This window comes from Rhea americana, unplaced genomic scaffold (genome assembly GCF_003343005.1).
Source record: "Rhea americana isolate MKP2758 unplaced genomic scaffold, rheAme1 scaffold_17, whole genome shotgun sequence".
Classification (NCBI taxonomy): Eukaryota; Metazoa; Chordata; class Aves; order Rheiformes; family Rheidae; genus Rhea; species Rhea americana.
Genome location: NW_028185816.1, coordinates 5,562,897 through 5,584,248, shown reverse-complemented (window position 1 = coordinate 5,584,248; position 21,352 = coordinate 5,562,897). Strand labels below are relative to the sequence as shown.

Below are 21,352 nucleotides of genomic sequence, written 5' to 3'. Positions count from 1 at the left end.
GGCTCCGTGGGCGCCGGGCCGGGCCGGGCGGCGCCGCTGGAGGGTTGTGTCGCGCTCTGCTTTCTGCCGCAGTCGCGTTAGTTCAGCTCATGTCAGTATCTGATGTGATTATTTATAATTAACGTGGCGACACTGTGGTTTCCTCAGACGAGATTGTGTAAATGCCCTGTGTCTGCATCCGATCCGTAGCTTGCCTGGCAACACGAGCAACAGTCGGATGTGAGATTGTGCATAGGCGTTTTCAGAAAGATCTCTCAGTATTTAGATAAAAAGAGAAGAACATCGAGCTGGGAAAGCCGCTTTGGGAGCGGTACTTTGACATTAGTCCTAGAAGTAAAGACTAAGGGAGGGAAGGATCACTGGCAGCATCTGGAGTGGCTTCTTGGCTTTACAGGCCCCTGATTTTCCCTCACAAGCCTGACACTTGTGTATTTTGGAAAAATGCATATTGTTGTTTTAAATCCTCTGAGCAGTACTGTAAAGTCGTGTTGCTTTAGAGCAATAAGACTGCAGATAACACCTGTGGAAATTATCTGAAGGAAACTGTTCTGCAGTGACCAGCTAGTCAAGAGGCAGGAGGTCACAGCTAGTGTCAGACAGGCAGTTGCCGTCTCTGTGCGAGCATCTTGGACTTGGCAGCCTTGCTCGGGAACTGAAGCAGATGGGATATTACAGCTCTTGGCCAGCGGCGCATTTCCAAAGCCTTGTGGGGAGATCTGAGTCATTGCCCTTCCCACTGCACGTAAGCACGGAAACGTACTTAAAAYTGTCTCGTTTATAAGCAGTGGTTGTTTTTTCTGAAGTAGCTTGAGACTAAGTTTTCATCATGATTAATAGGAAACTAAATATTTGTAATATATACAGTAACCACTTAGGGAACAGTGTTGGAAAGTCAGGTTTGTAAACATGATTCCCTAGCATTCAGTTTTTCTGTGTAAATCTTGTGGTTCAGTAGTCATAACCCTTGAATATAAGGAGATTTGAGGGGTTTTAGTGAACATGGATGATTTACTTGAATTTACAGTACTGTAACACAGTACTGTCTGTGCAAAATCTTGTACCGGTTCCTTTTTTTTTTTTTTTTTTTTTTTTCTGAAATGGAAATTGGACTGTAGTGAATAGAGTGTTAATTTATTGTTCAAAAATTTTTAGGATAGAAAAGTCTTTGATAAATAATTTTCCATTGGTAGTGGTCTATGAAAGTTAACAATAGGCATATAAGATCTCCACTAGGACTTCTAGTGGATCTAAACATGTGCTTTGTGCTGTTGAGAAAAATAGAGTCTCTTAAGGAGAATCTGAGCTGTAGATGGTGCAGAAGGAGGATCTGTGTGAGTCAGTAGGAGTGAAGCAGAAGAAAGGACAACTGCTGCATATTTCCCTTAAAGACATGTTTGTATTTGGTGGGTGAATGTACATTTAATTCTATTTTACTACTGCATTTCATTATTGAATGCTGAAGAATAAGTTATGGGAATGAAAAACTACCTACCAGCAGCAGAAAGTTCAGCTTTTGCAGTGTGTTTGTGGAGGCCATATGCCAAGCCTTCTACCTTGAAGGAAGCCTTCTTGCTTCCCGTTGAATTACAGCAGCATGAGGTAATAGCTTCCGTTTGCATGTATGTGATTTGTGTTTTGTTGAATATGTGATGGTTACCTAATAAAAACTAAGAAAAATGAACTTGCAAAATTTGACTGTAAATATCACAGGAGGAAGGCCATAATATGTGATTAGGAGTGTTTCCTTAGGTCTGTGCTATCTTTCAGTTTTGTGGATGTGTGGGGTTTTTTTGCATGAAACATTAATACTACAGTAGCTGTGTTGTGGAATATGTCCCAAGGCTGTGAATGTTCTGGAAAATAGTGATTAGCTCGGTGTCATGTTTTGAAATGGACCACCTTTATATTGGGGGTTCTTTCTGCAAAACTTCCCAAAGTATGGTTTGATCTCAGAATATTGTAGCAGATGATAAGAGATTATACAACACTTGCCTTTGGTAGCAGGATACTGCATCCAGCTGTGGATCATGTTTCTAAGATTTACCTTGATTGCTGTAATTTCAAATGCTTATGTCATTTGGCATCTTGCTCATCTTTTCTCATCTGAGAAAGTAGGTAGCGAAATGTCAAAAAGAGCTGATGTGGTGACTTCTGAACAGCGTTTATTCCAGTTTATTGCATTCTAGTAATGTATCAGCATTCTGGGCCAAGTTTTAGTATCACTTAATAATGTTACTGTACATAATTGGAACTGTTATGATTAATAACAATAATAACTAAATATGGGGCACTGTTCAAAACCACATCTGTCTTTAATTACTGAAGAAATGTACTTAATTTCTGATCCATTTGTAGAAATGGACCTATCATGTAGAATTGGATATCATGCTCCCACTGGACTAAACTGGAAGACTTATTAATCAGAAAACAATTTGAAAGACTATTCCTAGATAATGAAATAAAAACTCCAATAAATGTAGAGCTATTCAGAATATAAAAGGTAGATGAGAAGATGTTCCATTAGATCAAACAACATGTAACTCCTGAACAGAATTTCTTTAATGGCTGAGATGTGTCACTCTCTGGGCACACTTTATGTACTTGCTGGTTATCCAAAAGGTAAACCTTGTTTTAACGAAAACTGTGGTTTGTGGTAGGAAAGTGTGTTTTCTGGAACAGATTCCTACAACTAGAATAATACTGCTTTATATCTCTGCCATGTATATGCTGTGGTGCTTTTAATGAAAAACTGAAAACTTCAACCTCGTTCCACTACAGTTCTTAAATATGAATTCTCTCCAAAGATTATGTCAATAAAAAGGCCCTAGACAGGTAACTGAGACCTATAATACTTCTCTTTTAAATGAGAACCCTGAAGTTGTGAAGTTAGTCACCTTTACATACTCTCTCTGCAGCCCGGTGACTGACAAAGTAGAACAGCTCCAAAGAGGAAATTTAAGTGTTTCACACATGCCTAATCCCACATAATTGCTATTGGGTTAGTGTTTAGGCCACTCTTCTGAGAGCTGGGAAATACAGCTGAATCCCTCAGGTAGAGGAAAGAGTGGAACAACCATCTCTCACAGCTCAAGTGAATGCTGTCTAGCCTGTGTGGTTAAAAAGGGTTTTACAATCTCACCTTTTGCTCATAAATTGAAAGAAAAAAACTCTGCCACTGTTTCTCCTTTGCACCAGTCCTTAAAGAAAGGGCTCTGTTCCAACCTTCAAACAAAGATTTCAGATTGTGAATTTTTTCATATTAGACTTTAAAAAGTMTATGTGGATCACATGTTCATTAACAGTATAATATAAGCACCTCATTATTTTGTCTTGTTTGTTCTGCACAGGTCTTCTGGTACAGTCAGAACCATTCTCCTCTGGTTATTGGTGACAACAGGTAGAGACCATGGAGTTAGATATTCCCAGTGCACTTTTTTAGGAGGTGAGGATATTTTTCCGTAAAGTGCAGTTTAAAACTGGAAATCCTGGGTGATCTCCTCCTCCTTAGCAGGCTGCCAGGGATAAATATGAAACTGGGCCTTTGGCAAGGTGACAGAACTCAGCAGGCCCTGTGGGTAAGGCTCAGGATCCCAGTGACTGGTCTTTAATTTTCTGAGCTGGCCTTAAATTACAAAGGGCTATGTGGTTTTGTTATTCAAAGGGATTTTCTTAGCTATTGGCTAGGAAATCAGAAAGCCTATATTTGCCAGATTTGTAGTGTGCTAGAAATACATCGTGCTGATGAGTRATGACTAGCAGATGCATGTTTTTGAGGCCATTGACAAGCTGGATACCTTTTTTCTTTTTTGTAATTTATTTGTACCTCCTCCAYGTGTCATTCTGAAAAATGATGGCACGTGAAGGGTGTAAATACCAACTTCAGTGCTCACAGTAAATTGTAACACACACTGTTTCCCAGTGTAGAGAAGACTTGCAATATCTTGCAAGACTTTAGGTTATTGCCTAAACCACATTAAAATTTCATTCTAGTTATATGTTACTCTGCTTGTGGTTTTTTGCTAAGAACAAATCATTCTTTTTTTTTTTTAAACCCAGTGCCCTCTAATTAAAACGGGAGGTTTTATGATTCTTTAAAAAGAAGGCAGCAGAGTAAATCTCAGATTCTGAGTTTAAACTACCCATTTACTGCAGTAGAGATTAAAAGTGAGTTTAAAAAAAAAAGTATGAAAATTTGGTTAGTACTCTGTAAGGTGATAACATTCATTAATTTCTCCTTTCTGACTTGCTACTCTAGATGATGTTTTAGCATGTAGGAACCATTCTTATTGTCTTTTATAAATAGTAAATGAGACTTCTTATTGCTAAGAATAGATTTCTCTCTCATGTATTCATCTCTTAAAATACTAGTTTTTCTTCATTTACTTCCAATATATTGATAAATTCCTGTTCTCTGGAGTCACTCATTTAATCATAAAGCACCTGTTATAAATTAATGTCTGTGAAGCAGATGAATGCATTCAGTTTTAATTTGATTCTGATTTTTGGAGGTTGAGATACACACACAAAATTCATGTGGTATTAAAAAACAGCTGTACTTAATGTAAACAGTGTTTTTAGCAAGCATATGACAACTTGTTCGTATGTGCTCAAAGTTTCTAACTAAAACAGGTTTGTATGTGGGCTTTAACACCTTTAGATGAGAAATACAAGATTGTTCTGCTTTCTGTAGCAAGTTTTATTTATTGCTACATAGTTGGAATATAACGTTTTCTTTGTATAAATGAGTCAAAATGAAAATTCAGAGAACAGGATTTTCTCAGGTGATYGAGAACTGTTATGTCTATGCAAAATGTAAGATTAGTATTTGCTTCCAAAGTAGTCTGTTATTTTTGTGTGTTAGTATCCTAAGCATAGAAAAGAAGTTACACTGGTGGTTTTGTATCTGTTAATCTGAAGATGTATCCCTCTTTCATTAATTACTGCACATTTAAATTAGCTGCACACTTAAATTAGCAGCATCTGTTTTTTCTTTTATTTTTTAGTCAGTTTTCCTAAATTTCTTGGTATGTGGTAGATCTTGTCTTGTTCATGTGTACACGTAGGGGATTTAAAAAAAAAATGTGCAGCTAGCTGGGTATGACTTACTAACTTCAGTATGATTATTTCTTAAAGTGAGTCATAAAGTACTTTTAGAAGGTTCCTACTACACTATCTTGTTTTTATTGAAAACTTAATGTTTTAATGGCTAAGGAATAGATGTAAATTTTCAGGAGCAGCAATGTGTCTAAACCACTGCTTCAAGAATCTTAAGATTGAATGTTTGGTTGAGGAGTGCAGACASTGTTCTTGCAGTGATCCCAGGAGATGTAGTAACTCTACTGATAAGCAGTAACGTGTACTGGCCCAGGAGCCAGCGTACTAGGTGGGTCCTCAATTTCCTCAGGCAGCCTAGTCATCCCGGGCAGGAATTTAGTCAGTTGTATCGTGGTTCCCTCCCAGTCTCAGGAATCCCAGGAAGCAGCAGCAGGGAAGTGYACATTATGTGAGCTGGGAGGTTATGGTCAATAGGTATGTAAGCATAGTTAATAAGTCATCTTAAATTATTTTTTTCTTTAGATATGCAAGCACTTAAAATATTTTTTTAAGATTACTTGGAATGAGTAGCTTTATTCTGGAGAGGTGTTTGTTGAGTATGCATTTTAATATTAGTGATTCAGTGCTGAATTTAACTCCTAGATTAAAGATAGGAATCAGTAAGTCTCAGTTGAAAAATACAAACAGCAATCCCATAATGATAATACTTTTTTCCACTACTTGGTAATGATGAATATTAGGAAATATTGTAGTTTGAAGCAGCTACTTCGTAACGGGTAGACTATGTATTTGAATTTATTTAGTTTTGTTTCACCTGAAATATCAAAACATTGCTGGGGAGGGGAGCATATAAACTGATATGCCAAAGGTATCTCATGAATGCAGAACACCTGACAAGTCCACAGAGTTTTATTCCAGCTAGTTTTTGTTGACTGAAAGGGACATTACTGCTAGGTCTGAAAAAATCGTGGAAATATATAGAAGCAGTGTTTTGGAAATAATACTGAAAATAATAATGGTACTAGTAATAATATAGTCTTGTAAGCAATAAACAACTTGTTAGTTCCTGCCTTAGAACTTTGACTCTGACTTTTTTTCCTTTGCGATAGGTCTACAAAAGGTCCTAGGTGTGTAAGTGTAGAAGACTTGTTCTTTTTAGCAACAAAATCAGAAGTTCTATTTTTAAAATACTGGTAGAAGCATACCTACTATTTACCAGTATGTTTCTCAGTGTGGCTATCAGTAATGCTTTAGTCTCACATGCCTTGTCTTCTGAATTGACTGGGCATTTTAACTGCATTGTTTATTTCATGCTCTGATACTAATTTTGTCCATTATAGGTGCTCCTGATTAAAGGTTATTGAGCCATAGAGAGTATGTACCCTTACTGCCATGTTTAAGGTGTTTGTTTTGGAAGGGAGAGACTTAGGAGATGTGACTGTTCCAGTGGGTGTTTAAGCCATTTATGAATACTGAGTGAAAGTGCTTTGCTTTTCCCTGCCGGGGAGGGGGAAGGATGATGCAAGACACTTCCGCCCTCAGTGTTTTGGCTTGCTGGCTTACTTGGCTTTCTGCTCATTTGCTGTTTTCTGCAAATCCAGTTCTAAATACCATGTATTAGCATGTATTTTCTAGGCCCTGTCTCAAAGCTCAGACCTCTGCTTTGGTAGAAGAGGGTAAAAAATTGCTGGAGAAAGTGTGAGGATTCATTAAAAAATAGAGGACTAGTGGAAGAGAAGGAGGCTTCTCAAAAATCTGGCATCATTGTGCCAGAGGGAGGCATAAACGTTTTAGGGACTCAATGCAAGGAGTGAGATGCAGCCATGAGAATTTTTAGCTGATTTGTCAACTGTGCTCTACTTGGTGTGTATGAGTCAGGGCACCAGAAGCTGAAAGAAAGGGAAGCTTTAAACTTAAGTTGCTCTAAACTATGCCAGACTACAGTAACTACACACCAGCTGCTCAGCGCCTCACCGTATTTTGAGTATAGCATCGTTAGCCATGCTTTCTTCCTTCTATCAGCCACTGTACCCCCAGCTCTCTCTGAGGATGGTGGAGTGGCACAGATCATGGTCCAGGGAAATTGCCAGTTGGGTACTGTTAAAGATGTTAGTCTTACTGCTTGGTCTGGATGTGGAATTAAATTCCTGTTATTTCTTTTTTCCACATGGCAAAGCTGATACTTTGGAGGAAAACTGGTTCATGCAGTTAGAACAGACTTACTAGTCCAGCATGCCCAATCGCTGCGTTACACAAGAAGCCTTGTTTTTCGTGCTTGTTACAGAAATTGTAAGACTGCAGTAGTAAAGGTACCTTTATTATATGGAATAAATTAGATGTATTCCAAAAGATCAGATCAGGTATGATTATCTTCACTAGGCTTCCATTCTGAATGTTGATTTCTCTGAACTGTTTTGGATTACTGTTGCTCTCATCTTCCAGGTCTATAATTGAAAGAGATAAGATCTGTAATACTTGTGAGTGACATATTGAATGTTTATAAATAGGTTGCCCTAAAGTAGGGTATAGTTTGGGGCAGTAAAGGTTAATAATACTAGAAAGTTACAGGGCATGTGAAGTTCAGTCTTTGCCGATAATGTGCAACTCCCAAGACTCCTATATTTAAGGAATTACAAATAGACTGTAAGGCTGTTGGAGATACTGGCTACACTGGGAAAGAGGTGTTTTTTTTTTTTTTTTTTTTTTTTTTTTTTTTTTCCCTCCCTGATATGACATGTGCAAGCCCATGAGAGGGCAGTAACTTGAAACAAAATTATTTATACTTGAAGCTACTTGAATGGATTTTGATAGTTCTGATTGTTGTTCTGTGCTTAAATTTKGGGAAAAAAAAATCAAGGAGTGACTGCAACTTCTGTTCAAATTAAAAGTGCATTGATAGGCCATTTATGTTGAGTGGATGTCCTCATTCATTCTTCTTTGGTGTACAGACATCTTCAGGTGATCTTACATATAGTAAAGTATGTAGTGTTGAAGAGCAAGGCAGTTCCCTTAACTGTGATGGTTTTATCAAAATATTGTTGTACTCTCTTTAGATATGAAGATGTAATTTCTTGAARTATTTTTTTAAGTTTTTTCTTGGCTAGTGGAAACTTCTGCAGCCCTCGCTGTTGCTGATATGGACAAGTGACATGCTTGTTTATGTTGCTGAATATGGTGCTTTATGGTACCTGGACAGAAAGGTGGATGTTGTTGTTTCAAGGGGAAGCTGCACAATGCTTTTTGTGTAGGTCATAATCCTTGGTTTTAATGCTTGTTCGTCTGTTGGGATATAGTGGCCTTATGGTGAAAGGAGAGAGGAGATTTATTCACTGGGTTAATGTTCAAAGTGGCTTTTGCTTCAAAAGACTCTTGGTTTTTACTGAAATCTTTTTTTTCTTTAAAGATGACATTGTGACTCTCACCAAGTTCAAGCCATGGCAGTCAGAAGGTATTGTACTAACCAGCTTTCCTCCTCTTGTGTGTGTCATCTGTTAGTTTCTGTTTGCTGAGAGCCTCCGGGAATCTGGCTTTAGCTTGGGTCCTTGATACCACATACAGTCAAGGTTTTGTGCAGTGTGATTTAAAGTCAATTCTTACTTATCAATGGGCTGCTCTCATAGTTAAGAACTTAACAGGCATCTTCATTCCTAGTGCGGTATGTGTTGTGGTTCTGTGTTGTGGTTCCTTTACACCTTCACACATGACATGGACATGCATTTCTCATTCTCCTGCTGTTCAGGAACATGTTCATATGCTTTTCAAGAAGTGACTGTTTTGAGTATGTTGTACATACAACATATGTTGTACGTTTATCATAYGTTTTGCTTTCTCTTTTTTTGTTGTCCTGTGTGCTTTACTTAGATTGTTCTCTTATTTGCCTAGATCAGAGGCGCCAGGAAAGCAGTAATGGATTTCTTTTCACAAGTTACATAACTAATCAACTTTCTTATTGAAAGAGCATAAAGAAGTAAAACTCTGAATTGTGCTTGTTTCTGAAGTTAAGCTTTCATAGCTATAGGAATGGTAATCCAGCAAATACAGAAATGAAGGCTGCTGTTCTAGGCTGCAGAGTCTTCTCAGCAGCATAGGCAAAATTGAATTCTGCTGCCCCAGAAGTGAAGTGTCAGGCTGCTTCTGTCGCAGAGTTATGTGACAACTTTTGGTGAAGAACCCCAGAACTTGAGCTTATGGCGCCTGGGCCTGGGCTTGCTATCCTCTTTAAAGCAGCAGCATGTAACCAGCTTTCCAGCAGTATAGGGCATCTAGTGGATATTGAGCATGAACATTATGCTCTCTTTCTTTCATCAGCCAGCAGTCTGCTGTCCTAGGCAACTGCCTAGTTTGCTTATGTTCAGAGCCAGCCTTGTCTGAAGGTACAGCCTCTTGTAGGAATGTTACTGCATGAACAGTTTCTGAAGTAAATTAATTTGGATATTTTGATAGTCATTTTCAAGTAGACTTCCATGTTCTTACTGTGATACGCTCCCATTACGTGCATTTGTTTATCTCGAGTATTGAATGTTTGTGCTTTGGGGAGGTGAACTGAGTTCAGTTCCATGCTGCAGCTTTTTCTTTAAACCTTTTCAGTGTCTGGTGTTCTGTTTTAGAAAGAACATAGTCTCTGAAGCTGTTATGGTATCATTGGGTAGGAAGAATAACCCTAAATCAGTTACTTCTGCACTAACTTTAGGTTTGACTTAACATGGGTCTTCACACCTGTATCAGCATGTGCAAATACCTTTCTACAGGCACACAAATAGAACTTAGGTGTTCAGATTGTGACATAACTAACACAGACCTCTATATTTTGCTTTAACAAAATAGCGTGCAGCAACTTGTTAAATGTGTTATAATGAAAATGTTTCTGAATGCTGTRTTGTATCATTGACCATTTTCTTTTCACATCAAATGGGCAGTTATAAATTAGTTAGGACTGTTATAAATTACAAGGACCATTATTCAATGTGGTTTTACCTGTAATGTTAATATTTAAGTAATTGGTGGACTAACTATTTGTGAGAAAGTCATTCCAGAAATAATACTCTTGTTAAAATCAAGGACTCTGTTTCAAACAACAGGAAGTCTGGTAATTTAAGCTGATGCTGTTATTCTTGATTCTCTCAAGGTATCTCCATTATGTCAACATCTGTAATACGTAGGGCCCAAGTGTGACATGTGAGGGTTATACACCATTGATTTCTTAGCCACAAAAAAGGTGATTTCAGTTTCTAGCAAATAACCTCAAAGATGATTGAACTTTCAGAAATCAGGCAGCAAAGTTCTCAGTGTGACCCAGGTATAGATTAACTAGTCAGATATTTGAAGCAAGAAAAAATGTTACCTTCTCAAATACCTAATGCTGACACATTTTGTTTGATTGTCAGAAATTTGTTTCTGTGACTGCAAGGATGCAACTAGCCTGCACAGATTGAAGATACTGTGTCTCACAGCATTCTTTTTCCCTTCAAAGAGTCATTCTTTAAGACTTTATGTAGCTGAGTATTATTTTCCGGCTATCGCTTTTTGTTGTTTGTTGTATGGTTCCTTGAACTTTTACTTCATTTTCAAATATAAGAATATTTTAAAAGGAGGAATATAKGCATGTGAATTTTTCTTTCAATGTTCTGTAGGAGAAGAATGCAATGGACCTCTATGTGAAACGACTTCAACAGGATCAGAAGTCCCAAGCAGCTCTGAGGTAAGGTACAGTGCACCCAGTGTTGCAGATTTGCAATGTTAAATACTAATGATAGATAGACAGGAACAATGCCGTGAAAGATGGTATTAATTCTGAAAAATGTTTCTTTTACATTCTCTAGTAGTTACATATTTATCCATGTAGAAGTTTTCTTCCTTTAGTGTTTTTAAGGAGCAAAGCCATGAAAGTAGCACTGCTACGCAGTCTTACAAAAGACTTTACAAAACATCAGTACTAATAATGATAGAAAACAGCATGGGCTTAACAGTATTACTAATATTAATCTGAAGTAAGAAGCACATGATAATACAATATTTTGGCAATTGGAAAAACACAATGCTTCTGCACAAACYCAGCACTACTTTTTACGCTGTGTTACATTACATTGCTGGCCTGATAGTGAAATTGGAGCACTCTGGCATCCCTGTGCTCTAGGAACTTTTTAAGAGTGCAGCAAGATTTATGGGAAGCTAAATGAAGGTTTGGTTATAAGAATTACCTTTTCTTACATATGCAATCCAAAAAACGTCTTCAGCCGTTCATTTCTTTCAGTACRTCATTGCTTAATACATGCAGTACACATATCTTATATATCTTAGCTGGAGGTGTGTTTGCCATTCAATTAAAGAATGGATATAAAAATAACATTGAAAGTATGTGGTCTTGAAATCAGTGTTTTAATTTCTTCATTATAATTTAGTATGGTTGTTATGTTTTAGAGGAAGATAGGGATAGCTATTCCATTGACATGAAGTCTCATACTGACTGTGAGCACCCATCTGAGATGGATCTGTTGAGTGTTGGCAAACTGGTTGTTCTGCTGAACATTTTATCGCCTTCCTCTAAGAGGCAAAAGAAGAGATGTGAAAAGACAAAATGCAAAAGTGCTTCCTAGATTACATCTGTGTCTTACTATCACATACAACTATACCATATAAATATTTTTATATATTTACCAAATTCTATCTTAAAAGTACTTAGTAATTAATTTTGCTACTTCTCAGTCTATTGAAGGACTGTAGTACTAATCTTTTTCTTCAGGAAAATTTTCACTGAACAGCCATATCAAATGGTTCACTGAAACCTGGGCAGATAAGATCTCAAATTATGACATGAACCATCATACATATGCAGCAGAGTCTGAAGTTCCTTTTGAGCATCTCTGTGCAAATGGAGAGGACTTATTTTACCAAAATCTGAAAKAATTCATGTGAGAAGGGAGGGAATGTGGGAGAAAGGGAGGCATGTGTTTTATATCTATGGGGACATAAGATTTGAACCTTGTTTAAGGGTGAAAGATGTGTGATGAAGTAGAAAAGATTTTCAGCACTTTCTTCTGGGAAGTGAACCTCCTTATAAAAAATATATTTGGTTGCCTTTGCACAATCTCTTTGGTAAATTTGTGCTGTTCTTTCTTGCCTTTTCTACTCTAGATATGCTCCTTACTTTTCCTTGTAATTTGCTGTGAGTTATAACAAAGCATTGTCACGCTAGTACATCTATAGTTGACCAGATTATTGAATTCCTGTTCTCCCCACAGGGAAGATACAGCATGTTTGTTTTACTAATGTTTTCAGTATTCTGAAATGAAACTTGTTTAGTTATCCCCCTAGAGTTCAAGTAAGCTGTTGAGTCTTGTTTCAGCCTCAACTGTGGTAATTTCAGTTTCTAAAAATTGATTCTCTGCAATCTTGCATCTATATCTTTGTTTTTATAATGAAAGCCAAAGCAAAGTATTCATGGGATCTGGGGTTTGGTTTTGGACACAGTGTTGTTGCATACCAGCCTCAAGTCCTCTTGCTTTTTATGCTCTTTTTATTTATAACCTTAAAGGATCTTTAGATGTTTGTTTTAGTTCTACTCATATTTGGCAATTTCTCCTTTCTGATAAATTTAGCTTTAGTTTTCTAGGATTTTAGCTTTCTTTACAATCATTTTTTTTTAACCATATAGATGCTCTGATTTTTCCTTTTAAAGTCATATTTCTTTCAATATTTTTTTTCCAGTATAGATTACTCTTCTAGCATGTTTGTGGTACCTTTGTTTGATTTCACTTTCTGCACACAATTCGTTTGGTAGCCCAGACTGCAACTCAGGTATTTCTCTTGGATCTAACCYGAATTTCTAATGGCTTTACATACAGTTTATTTCTCCAGATGAGCTGGTTATCTGATGCTTGGTTGCTTACTTGAGTTAATACTGTCTCTGTACTCTACATYCTCCTACTCCATACCCTTTCAGATGGTTTCATTTACCTGATTTTTCATTTCCTGTGTATTAACCAGACATAGAAGTCACACAGCTACTTTTAATCATCTTGCCCAGTTTAAAGTTCTTACCAGCTGTGACAGACTTGGCTCAGGGAGATAATGTCCTAGGCATTCAGGTGAAATCAATGAAGTCTTTTCCATTAATTCACTCYGGCAGTAAGATAACCCAAATGTTTTGTATAAGGCTAATCCTTCATCCTTTGTCACAAATTCAGTTTTATTTCCTATTTCTTACCTTCTTGGTTTTTTTTATACATTTCTTGTTGAGTCTCCTTATTTTTCTTCAGTCGGTTTCCCAGAAGAATGAAGGAAACAGGATTTCAGCAGATCTTCGTAATCAAAGTAATCATGAGTCATCTCAGGATGCTTTCATTCTAGGGAGGCATAGAGAGCTTTTCAGCAGCAGAAGAGGAAAGAAAAGAGTTATGATAGGGATACTTTTAAATAGAAGCTGTAAAGGGAACTGTGCTTCAAACTGTGATTGTTAAAGCAGTGGTTYACAGACAACCATTTGTGATAGAGATAAGCAACCCTTCTGATTGATTCTGTAAAGAATCTAGCTGAATTAGGTCTTATGGAGTTCCTRTTTCAAAGAATATATAAATACCTTTGTTAGTCCTCTCAAGCAATTTTGAAAATCAATGAAATAAAAGCTCAGAGTCTAGTTTTCCATTGTACTTAATATTTATGCAGAGATAGAGCTAGAAAATATATAGCGGAACGAATGTATTTTGATAATGTGTTGCATCTCTTTTCAGTGACCTAGTTAGCTGATCAAGTTTTCAAGTAAATGAGAACAAGGGCTACTGACAAAACAGAATTCCAGTTCTCAGGAGGGGAGAAGATGAATGAAATGTTGTGTTTAAGGATTAGAAGAAAGATTAAAAATTAGAATTCTATGTAATTTCCTGATAGTAAAATTCTAGGCCTTTCAAGTGGGATAATTTTAAGACTACTAAGATTTTTTGGGGGGAGATTGAGTCACTAACTAGTCAACATCTGTAAGAGGCATATACTGAGGAATATTTATGTGTCTCCTATTCCAATTAAGAAGTTTAAAATCACTTACAGTATTTGCTGTGTATATCTGCTGCATATAGCTCAAGTTCATCAACCTTGTAAAGGGCAGCTGCACTGTTCTGAGTGAAGCTGCAGGATTGCCCCATTTTACCTGTGAGAAGGTAAATTCTTTTTTTGCAGAATACTATATTAATTTTTCACCTCTTGTAGTAATTTCCTACCACAGAAATGCTCACTGGAACCTTSTGTTAAATCAGGATTTCTGTTAATTGGCATTTTCCTGTATTGTGGCATAGACTTGACTGTGAGAAGATTTGAAAACCAGCAGCCTTTATTTAAACCAGGCTGTGAGCAGAAGTTGTCATAGCTCCATCAAATGTATACAGCAATGCGTTTTTACCAACATTAGTAGTGTGGCCTATCAGCTTTTCAAAAGAGAGCAAGCAGGTGCTCCAGGTCTTTACCTCTGTATCTCAAATGAATTGTTTTTTTCCCCTCTGAAAAAACACTTTCATAATGCTCATTGCTCTTGCTTGTTCATATTTTAATTTACAGCAGTGTTCTCTTATAGAAAGGAACATAAGACATAATATTGTGAAAATAGGCCAAATTAATTTCAGCATCTAGAAAGAAACATGAAAAGGCTTTTTTAAGTGTAACTATGAAACATAGCCTGAGGCATATTTTAGCGAGAGAGTATGCCGAAGATGTACAAGCTAGGAGTCCAAATGCTAAGGAYCAGCTGAACTCTGCCACCAGTGCCAAACTTTGATTCTTGACTTTCATCTAAACAAAGTTAGACTGAGTTGTTTCTGAAAGCACTGTTTAGTTTTTGTTTTGGAGTTATGTTTTATCGGAATTGAAGCCTGCTGTGCTGCACACACTTTGGCATATAATCAAAAAATGGCATCCCTGTAAAAGTTTTCACATCTAAAATCTTCAGGAAAAGATATGTTGTATATCAGCAGTTTTACAGTACTTAAACTTGTGGCTTCAGTTAATTAATTGCAGAGCAGGGTAAGCTGCCTTGATTCTCAGGAAAGCATTTACAGAAAGCACAGAAATGTACAAAGGGTTTTCAGTAGTTGGACTGTGCCTGCTTTATATCTTCATCCCGCACTTTAGATTTGTGCTAAATATATTAAAATACTGTCTTTGAGTGAAGCAGTGTGGGCAGCATCTGAAAGGCTAAAGCCTATATTTACATCTAATTGTGGATATGGAAAGCTGTGAGTGGAAGGAGTATGAGGGGAGGCAGAGAGGGGAAAGGAGATAGAAGGGTGTCAGCTTGCACAACAAGGGAGACCTATGTGAAATGAAGAGGATGTAAATCCTCTGGGGAACAAGGAAAAGCGAGACCACTTTCGTTGTTCACAAATTTGTACAGTATCCACCCTATATAAGGAGGATATTTTCAGAATATAACTGGAGAAAACTTTCCACTTAAGTGTCTCAACCTTACTTTCTCCACAAATAGCCCAGGCTTTTCCGTCAGCATCAGTGACAAGAGGGTTAGTGAGTTCAGAATACTTCGGGATAAGAGCACAGTGTGGTTGTTTGCATTTGTAGTGCTTTTCTTCTCTCCGTTGATTCCCTGGGAAAAGGCAGGTAGATCGATCTTCCTGTGTGTGTTTGACTGAATTATGAGAAGAACCCTTCCTTATTTAGATAAGGAAACACTCAATGGCCTCATCGGCAAAGAATGAAGAGACGTATATTTGTTCACTTGCAGCGTAAGCAGGAACAAAAATAGCATCTGTGTGTGTRTTACAAAACTATGCAGATGAACTGTTGTGGTTTCTCTAAAGTTTTAATAGAAGACAAAAAGTGAACAGGATTGATTAAAAATGGAAATGTATAATTTAATTTCTAAATCTGAAATTAATGCACCATGYTTTGTGAAAAGTGGTTTTGGGAAATGTACTTTTTGAAGTACTATAGCCTCAAACCAATAAATAACGATACCTTCAGTAGTAACAGAATACTGACCTCACTTCTCGAGTGTTGGTTCCGTTGCATAGAGAGCTGCTGTATTTTCTCACTGTGTTCCTGCTGTTCAGTTGCCCTGCCTACACTGGTCTGCTCAGAGTCGTTTTCAGAAACAAATATTTAACAACACTGAGAAATTACTAACCAATAGAATTAGGTATTTCAAACCATTATCTTTTTCATTAATAAAGCCTGATGCCAAGATCAGTTCATGCAACTAATCGTACAGTGGTGGAGCAAGCACACCAAATAGTTAATGGACGCGTCCTGACAGGACAGCTCTGCGTTACGGAGTCCTCTGACGTGCTGGTCATATAGTTACAAAGTCTGGCTGGAGGATGTTGCAGCTGCATCTGGGCCTGCATTCACAGAAGTAGGGTGCACCCAAATCTTGTATGGTTCAAATCAGGCTAGGGCTTCACCTGGTGTGTATCAGAATTAGAAGCTGTGAAGTGTTCCCGAGTCTCATTAAACATAACCAATATAATGCCTGATAAGAATTTACCCTACCTACATTAGGAGACTAATTCATTTCCTCATATTTGTTCCCATTCAGTGTGCATGATATAACTTCCATTTGCTTTGAAAAGATAGCTATATAAGTGGCCTCACGTAGATATTGAAAGCAACTGTAGCAGTCCTTGTTCTGTATGTTTTCTCTTTTGAAATTAAAATGAGAAAAATATCTTGAATCAGTTATTCTTTATCATCTTGTAAACTTGTAATCTGTGCCAAGTTTTTTTTACAGGCTGTAACTTCTGTAATGGAAATGCTGAGGAATATGGTATATAGCTTCTCTTAAAAGTTGTTCTTCTGATCATTAAAAATCAGTGTGTGGTGTGTAAAAGTCAATGATGGTAGTTTGGAGAGCCAGTTGATCTGAGGAAGTAGAGATTTATTTAAACTTCTGATATCTGGGCTGAAAATCCAACTATAACTGAAGAGCTGTTCAGCAACTGAAACCAGAAGCTACATTGTTTCTTGTGAAATAGCCTTTTCTTTCTTTCTTTTTTTTTTTCTTTTTTTTAAAAAAAAACATTCTTTGAGTCGTCACTAACAACGTTATGTCTTTCCTGCGATACCACTGGCAGGGCCTAAACAGCACTGAGACTACTTTACTCATCCCTGATCATCAAGTGGTAAGCAGTAAAAAAATATTCATGCTTTCTTGCGTGAATTTGTGTGGCGTCTTCTATAACCACGTGCCAAAAAGTCCCTTACCAAAAAATTTTCCAGTTTTGAAGCCATCCTTCTAAAAATAGTGTTTTTCAAGCATATAAAAATGAATGTGGTTTWAAAGTTTATTTCTAGTGAATGGCCCCATAAGCACATGATGTGATGGCTTAACTGATGAACTTAAGCAAATTGAAAGGGTTCATACAGCAAACAGCTAATTTCTCAATTTTGCCTATTGGTGGAAGAAACTGGAAAGTTTTGCTTATATTATTGGTTTTTGGTTTGATGGGATATAGACTGTATTCTGCTTATGGTGTTATTAACATATGCAGGATTCCTTTTATTATAATCTGCAGGTCTCGATCAGCATGATACTTTAAAAAGTTCCAAAGCGCAAAAAATAAATGCTGGTATTATTCGATGTGGTGCATTTCTTAATTCAGTAAATAATAAGGAAAGGCTCAAAATATCCTCTCATTGAATTTCTCAAATGTTAAATTGTATTAATTAACAAGTATACCAAAAAACTTAAATATCCATCATTATTTCACAAAGGAAAAAATTTAAAAAATTAACTTATCTGGAGAAGTACATGCTGAGGTATATTAAAGTTGTCTGCTTGCTTACATTGGGCTCTGGTGTCTTACATTAACACATATTATCTCTTAGCATAGCTTTTATTTTTTCTTCTCTGTTTTGTTCTTGGTTAATGTCATCTTTTATCCAGAGAGGTTTTCTCTGTGCATTTAAATTTTATTGCAAACATCTTGGTATCTTAAAAAACTTGAAATGCATGTTTCCAGGCTTTCAGATTTTAATATAGTTCAAAATGGTAAGAGAAATGTAGTGAAGGTGCAAAAATAGCCTGTAAAATTCAGCTCCAACAAGCTCATATTTTCTTTTTTAATGGAAGATTTTTTTTGTCTATAACTGTAGCCTGCATGAAGCATAACTGGAAATTGGGGCATGTATGGTGTTAAAGAGTTGTTTTATGTACTGTTTTGAAGTGCACAAGCATTTCAGTTGCATGAACTCCTCAAAAGAAGAATATTGGCAGGAACTTTATGCAAAATTGATCTCTGGTATAATAAGAACTAAAGTTATTCTTGATGAACAAGAGTGGAGTTTGCCTTTTTGATTTTTAGTGGAGTGCCTATATATTTGCATATGTTGTATGAATACATTTATGGGAAATTTTTTTCTCTTGGAAATAAATGTTATTTAACACTACATTTAGCACAGCAGAACTTTAATCAGTGTTTCATTCTGTGTAAAGGTTTATATAAATACTCTGTGCAAACCTGGACTGTAAGGGATGGTGGTAACTGTTTTTAAGCCATGGAATATTTCTTGTCTTTTAGGTTATACAGATATTTTATTTTGATTCAGCTTTCAAACCCTTAGATTTTCATGCATTTCAGTATTCTGGAAATATTTCTGCAGTGGATTGTTAATTTATAAGAATTAACTAATTGCTTTTTAATACAGTCATTTTGCTTTGTCRTGTCTGTAACAAACTGATTAGCTATATGGTTATCAAAGGTAGTTAAAAGTAAATAACAATCAGTAAATAAATACTTGATTTGTGAACATACAAGGTAAATGTGCAAAATATTGTAAAATGGATTTTTTTTCCTTGTAACTTCACCAGCTTTACACTTTTTCTGGCAATATAGGACTATGATTGTATACCTCTTAGATGTGCTGATGGTAATAATGTTGATATAACTTTTTAGTATACCAGTTATACCAAAGAACCTGAAAAATTACATTCTGTAGAGTTTATAATATAAACTCTACTGAATGTAATTTTTCAGGTTTCTTGGTCTTAGGTTAGTGTTGGTTACTGCTCTGTTCCTGAGGTTACTATCCYAAAGGATCTCTTTACTCTGAGATGCAAAAAGCAGAAGGTGAAGGAAGCTGACTGCTGAACCTGTGGTCTCAGTTCTGCGAAGTTGGATGTTTGTCTTATGTTAAGCTCCGGAGGGGGAGAGAATTGAATTTCTAAGAACCTTGCAGTTTTTTGATTGAACGTTAATCTGAAGTTTTACCGTTAAGCAAAATTGCTCCGTCTTCTAATGTGCAGGCATGGAGATGGCTAGGATTTTTAGTAGCAAGATGAGTTTAGAGGAAACTTGGTTGCCTGAAGAGTGCTGTGCTAAGGAGTATATAAGGTTATGTGGATGGSCAGAAATAAATTCTCCAAATCCTGTGAGAATATACAGGATTAAATCATTCATGCCTGATATAATGGCACCTGCAAAATAAATTTGTATCAGAGCCTTGAAGGATAGCTGGATTAACCAAGGTCGTACTCGCCCACCAAAATGCGCAGATGTACGGTAAATGAGATGTTTACCACAATCTGTCACTCAGCATCAATCCAAAGTTATTTCTTTGCAGCACTTTCTGTTATGTTTAGTGGTTAATGCTGCATCTAGCAGTTTGCTTTCCCCTTTCCTTTTAGTGGTGGCTGGCTTGTTTGCTTTGGATTTGGAGAGGCATAGCTAAACCCCCTCTGGGGATGAGGTGGTGACGGCCTGTTCGTAAAGTGGTATTTAGTGGTATGACAAAGTTTAAAGGATTGGATTTGAGAGTATAATAAGTAGAGGGTGGCAACTGCTGGCCAGCATTTACTCACTTTACCCAGATCAGTTTGGGCAAAACTGAACATGATGTGTTGGAACTTTTACTTTGTCTTGAACTAGGCTTGCTTTATTTCGATACTGACGTTTTAGTCTTTCTTGCAACCTCTCTGTTGGACATTACTACCATGGGACTTTATGTCTAAAATGAGATTGCAGTATATTTACTTGTAGTGCTAACTGGGTTGTTGTTTAGCTGAACATAGTCCAACATGCTGACCTCAGGTGGATGTCTAGGTAGAAGTTAACAGTATGGGATAACCTGTGACTATTAATATAACTCCATATGAATCCAGTAAGTTTGTGCTTATGCAACTACATAAAAAGAAAATTCAACCCTGTACGGTAGGTAGCTAGTGTTCAATTAACTGATCTGTCCAGATGCTATAAAACCACTTAGTTTTTAGAGATGATTAAACTTAAAACTGGTATTACTACAGGAAAATAGAAGGATACTTTCCTTTTCTTTTTTGAAAATGTTTTTTGAGCATGTTTTTGAACAAATTTACTTTGTAGCTGTTGAATTTATAGAACTCTTGGAAGCACTGATAAATGTTGAACATATGCAGCATGTGATTCTATGAAAGGATAGTAATAACTTACGTTGGAAGGGACCTCTGGAGACTTCTCATCCAACCTTCTGCTCAAGGCTGGCCTGTCATTAAAGTTAGATCCACTTGCTGAGGACCTTGCTTGGTCAAGTTTTGAAAGTCTCTAAGGATGGAGATGCCACTGCCTCCTTGGGCAGCCTTTGTCTACCTGTTCAACCACTTCCTTTTATCAAGCAGGAATGTCTGTTGTTGGGACTTGTGACAGTTGTCTCCTCTTTTGCTCTACACCTCTGAGAAGRKKYWGRMWTCAYCTTTCTGATGATTTCTCATTAAGTAGTTTAGGACAGCAGTTATGTAAAAGCTTCTATTTGCTGTATGTATTTTGGAAATTTTAATTCAGATTCTTGTATTCCAGAGGACATGCAAGTAACATAACGAAGTATCTGCTAACTGTGGTGAGGTGTGGCTTATTTTAATACCTGTAGGCTGTCTTAAGATCAAGTATTTTGATCACAATTCTGAAAAAAACTATTAAAAAGTAAAATTTAGTAATCCATGTTTTATGRTTCATCTGTGCAGCCAATGTTTTATATACTTTTAGGTGTATAAGTTCATATTTATGCACAAATTGCATGAATATGCAGAACTGATCTTGTGAAATCAAAGAGCAGCAAAATGGGAAGGAATAATTTATGAGTGGTAGCTAGGCCTGTTATTTTTCTGTGAAGAAGAATTATATGTTTAGAAGGAGAATGAATCTGGTTTGAGAAGGGGTACAGTCATCAAATCTAAGATAAACCATTATATCTTCACACACCTGAGTTAATCAAAACTTCAATGACAGCAAACTGGATTATGATACACTTTAGAAAACCAGCAGACTCTGACATTAAAGACAAAATATTACTTTAACTATGGAATGATCTAATTGTAACTATGCTACCCAAA

At 36.7% G+C, this 21,352-nt stretch overlaps 1 protein-coding gene across 1 annotated transcript in view; it reads left to right on the top strand.

The window, feature by feature from the left end:
• ANO5 (anoctamin 5) overlaps window positions 1–21,352 on the top strand; it is a 63,759-nt gene that overhangs the window by 7,999 nt on the left and 34,408 nt on the right. Inside the window, exons 2-4 of the mRNA XM_085300986.1 lie at window positions 8,459–8,503; window positions 10,686–10,753; window positions 17,124–17,171. Of these exons, the coding sequence (XP_085157112.1) occupies window positions 8,459–8,503; window positions 10,686–10,753; window positions 17,124–17,171 (161 nt within the window). The remainder of the gene's footprint in view (window positions 1–8,458; window positions 8,504–10,685; window positions 10,754–17,123; window positions 17,172–21,352) is intronic.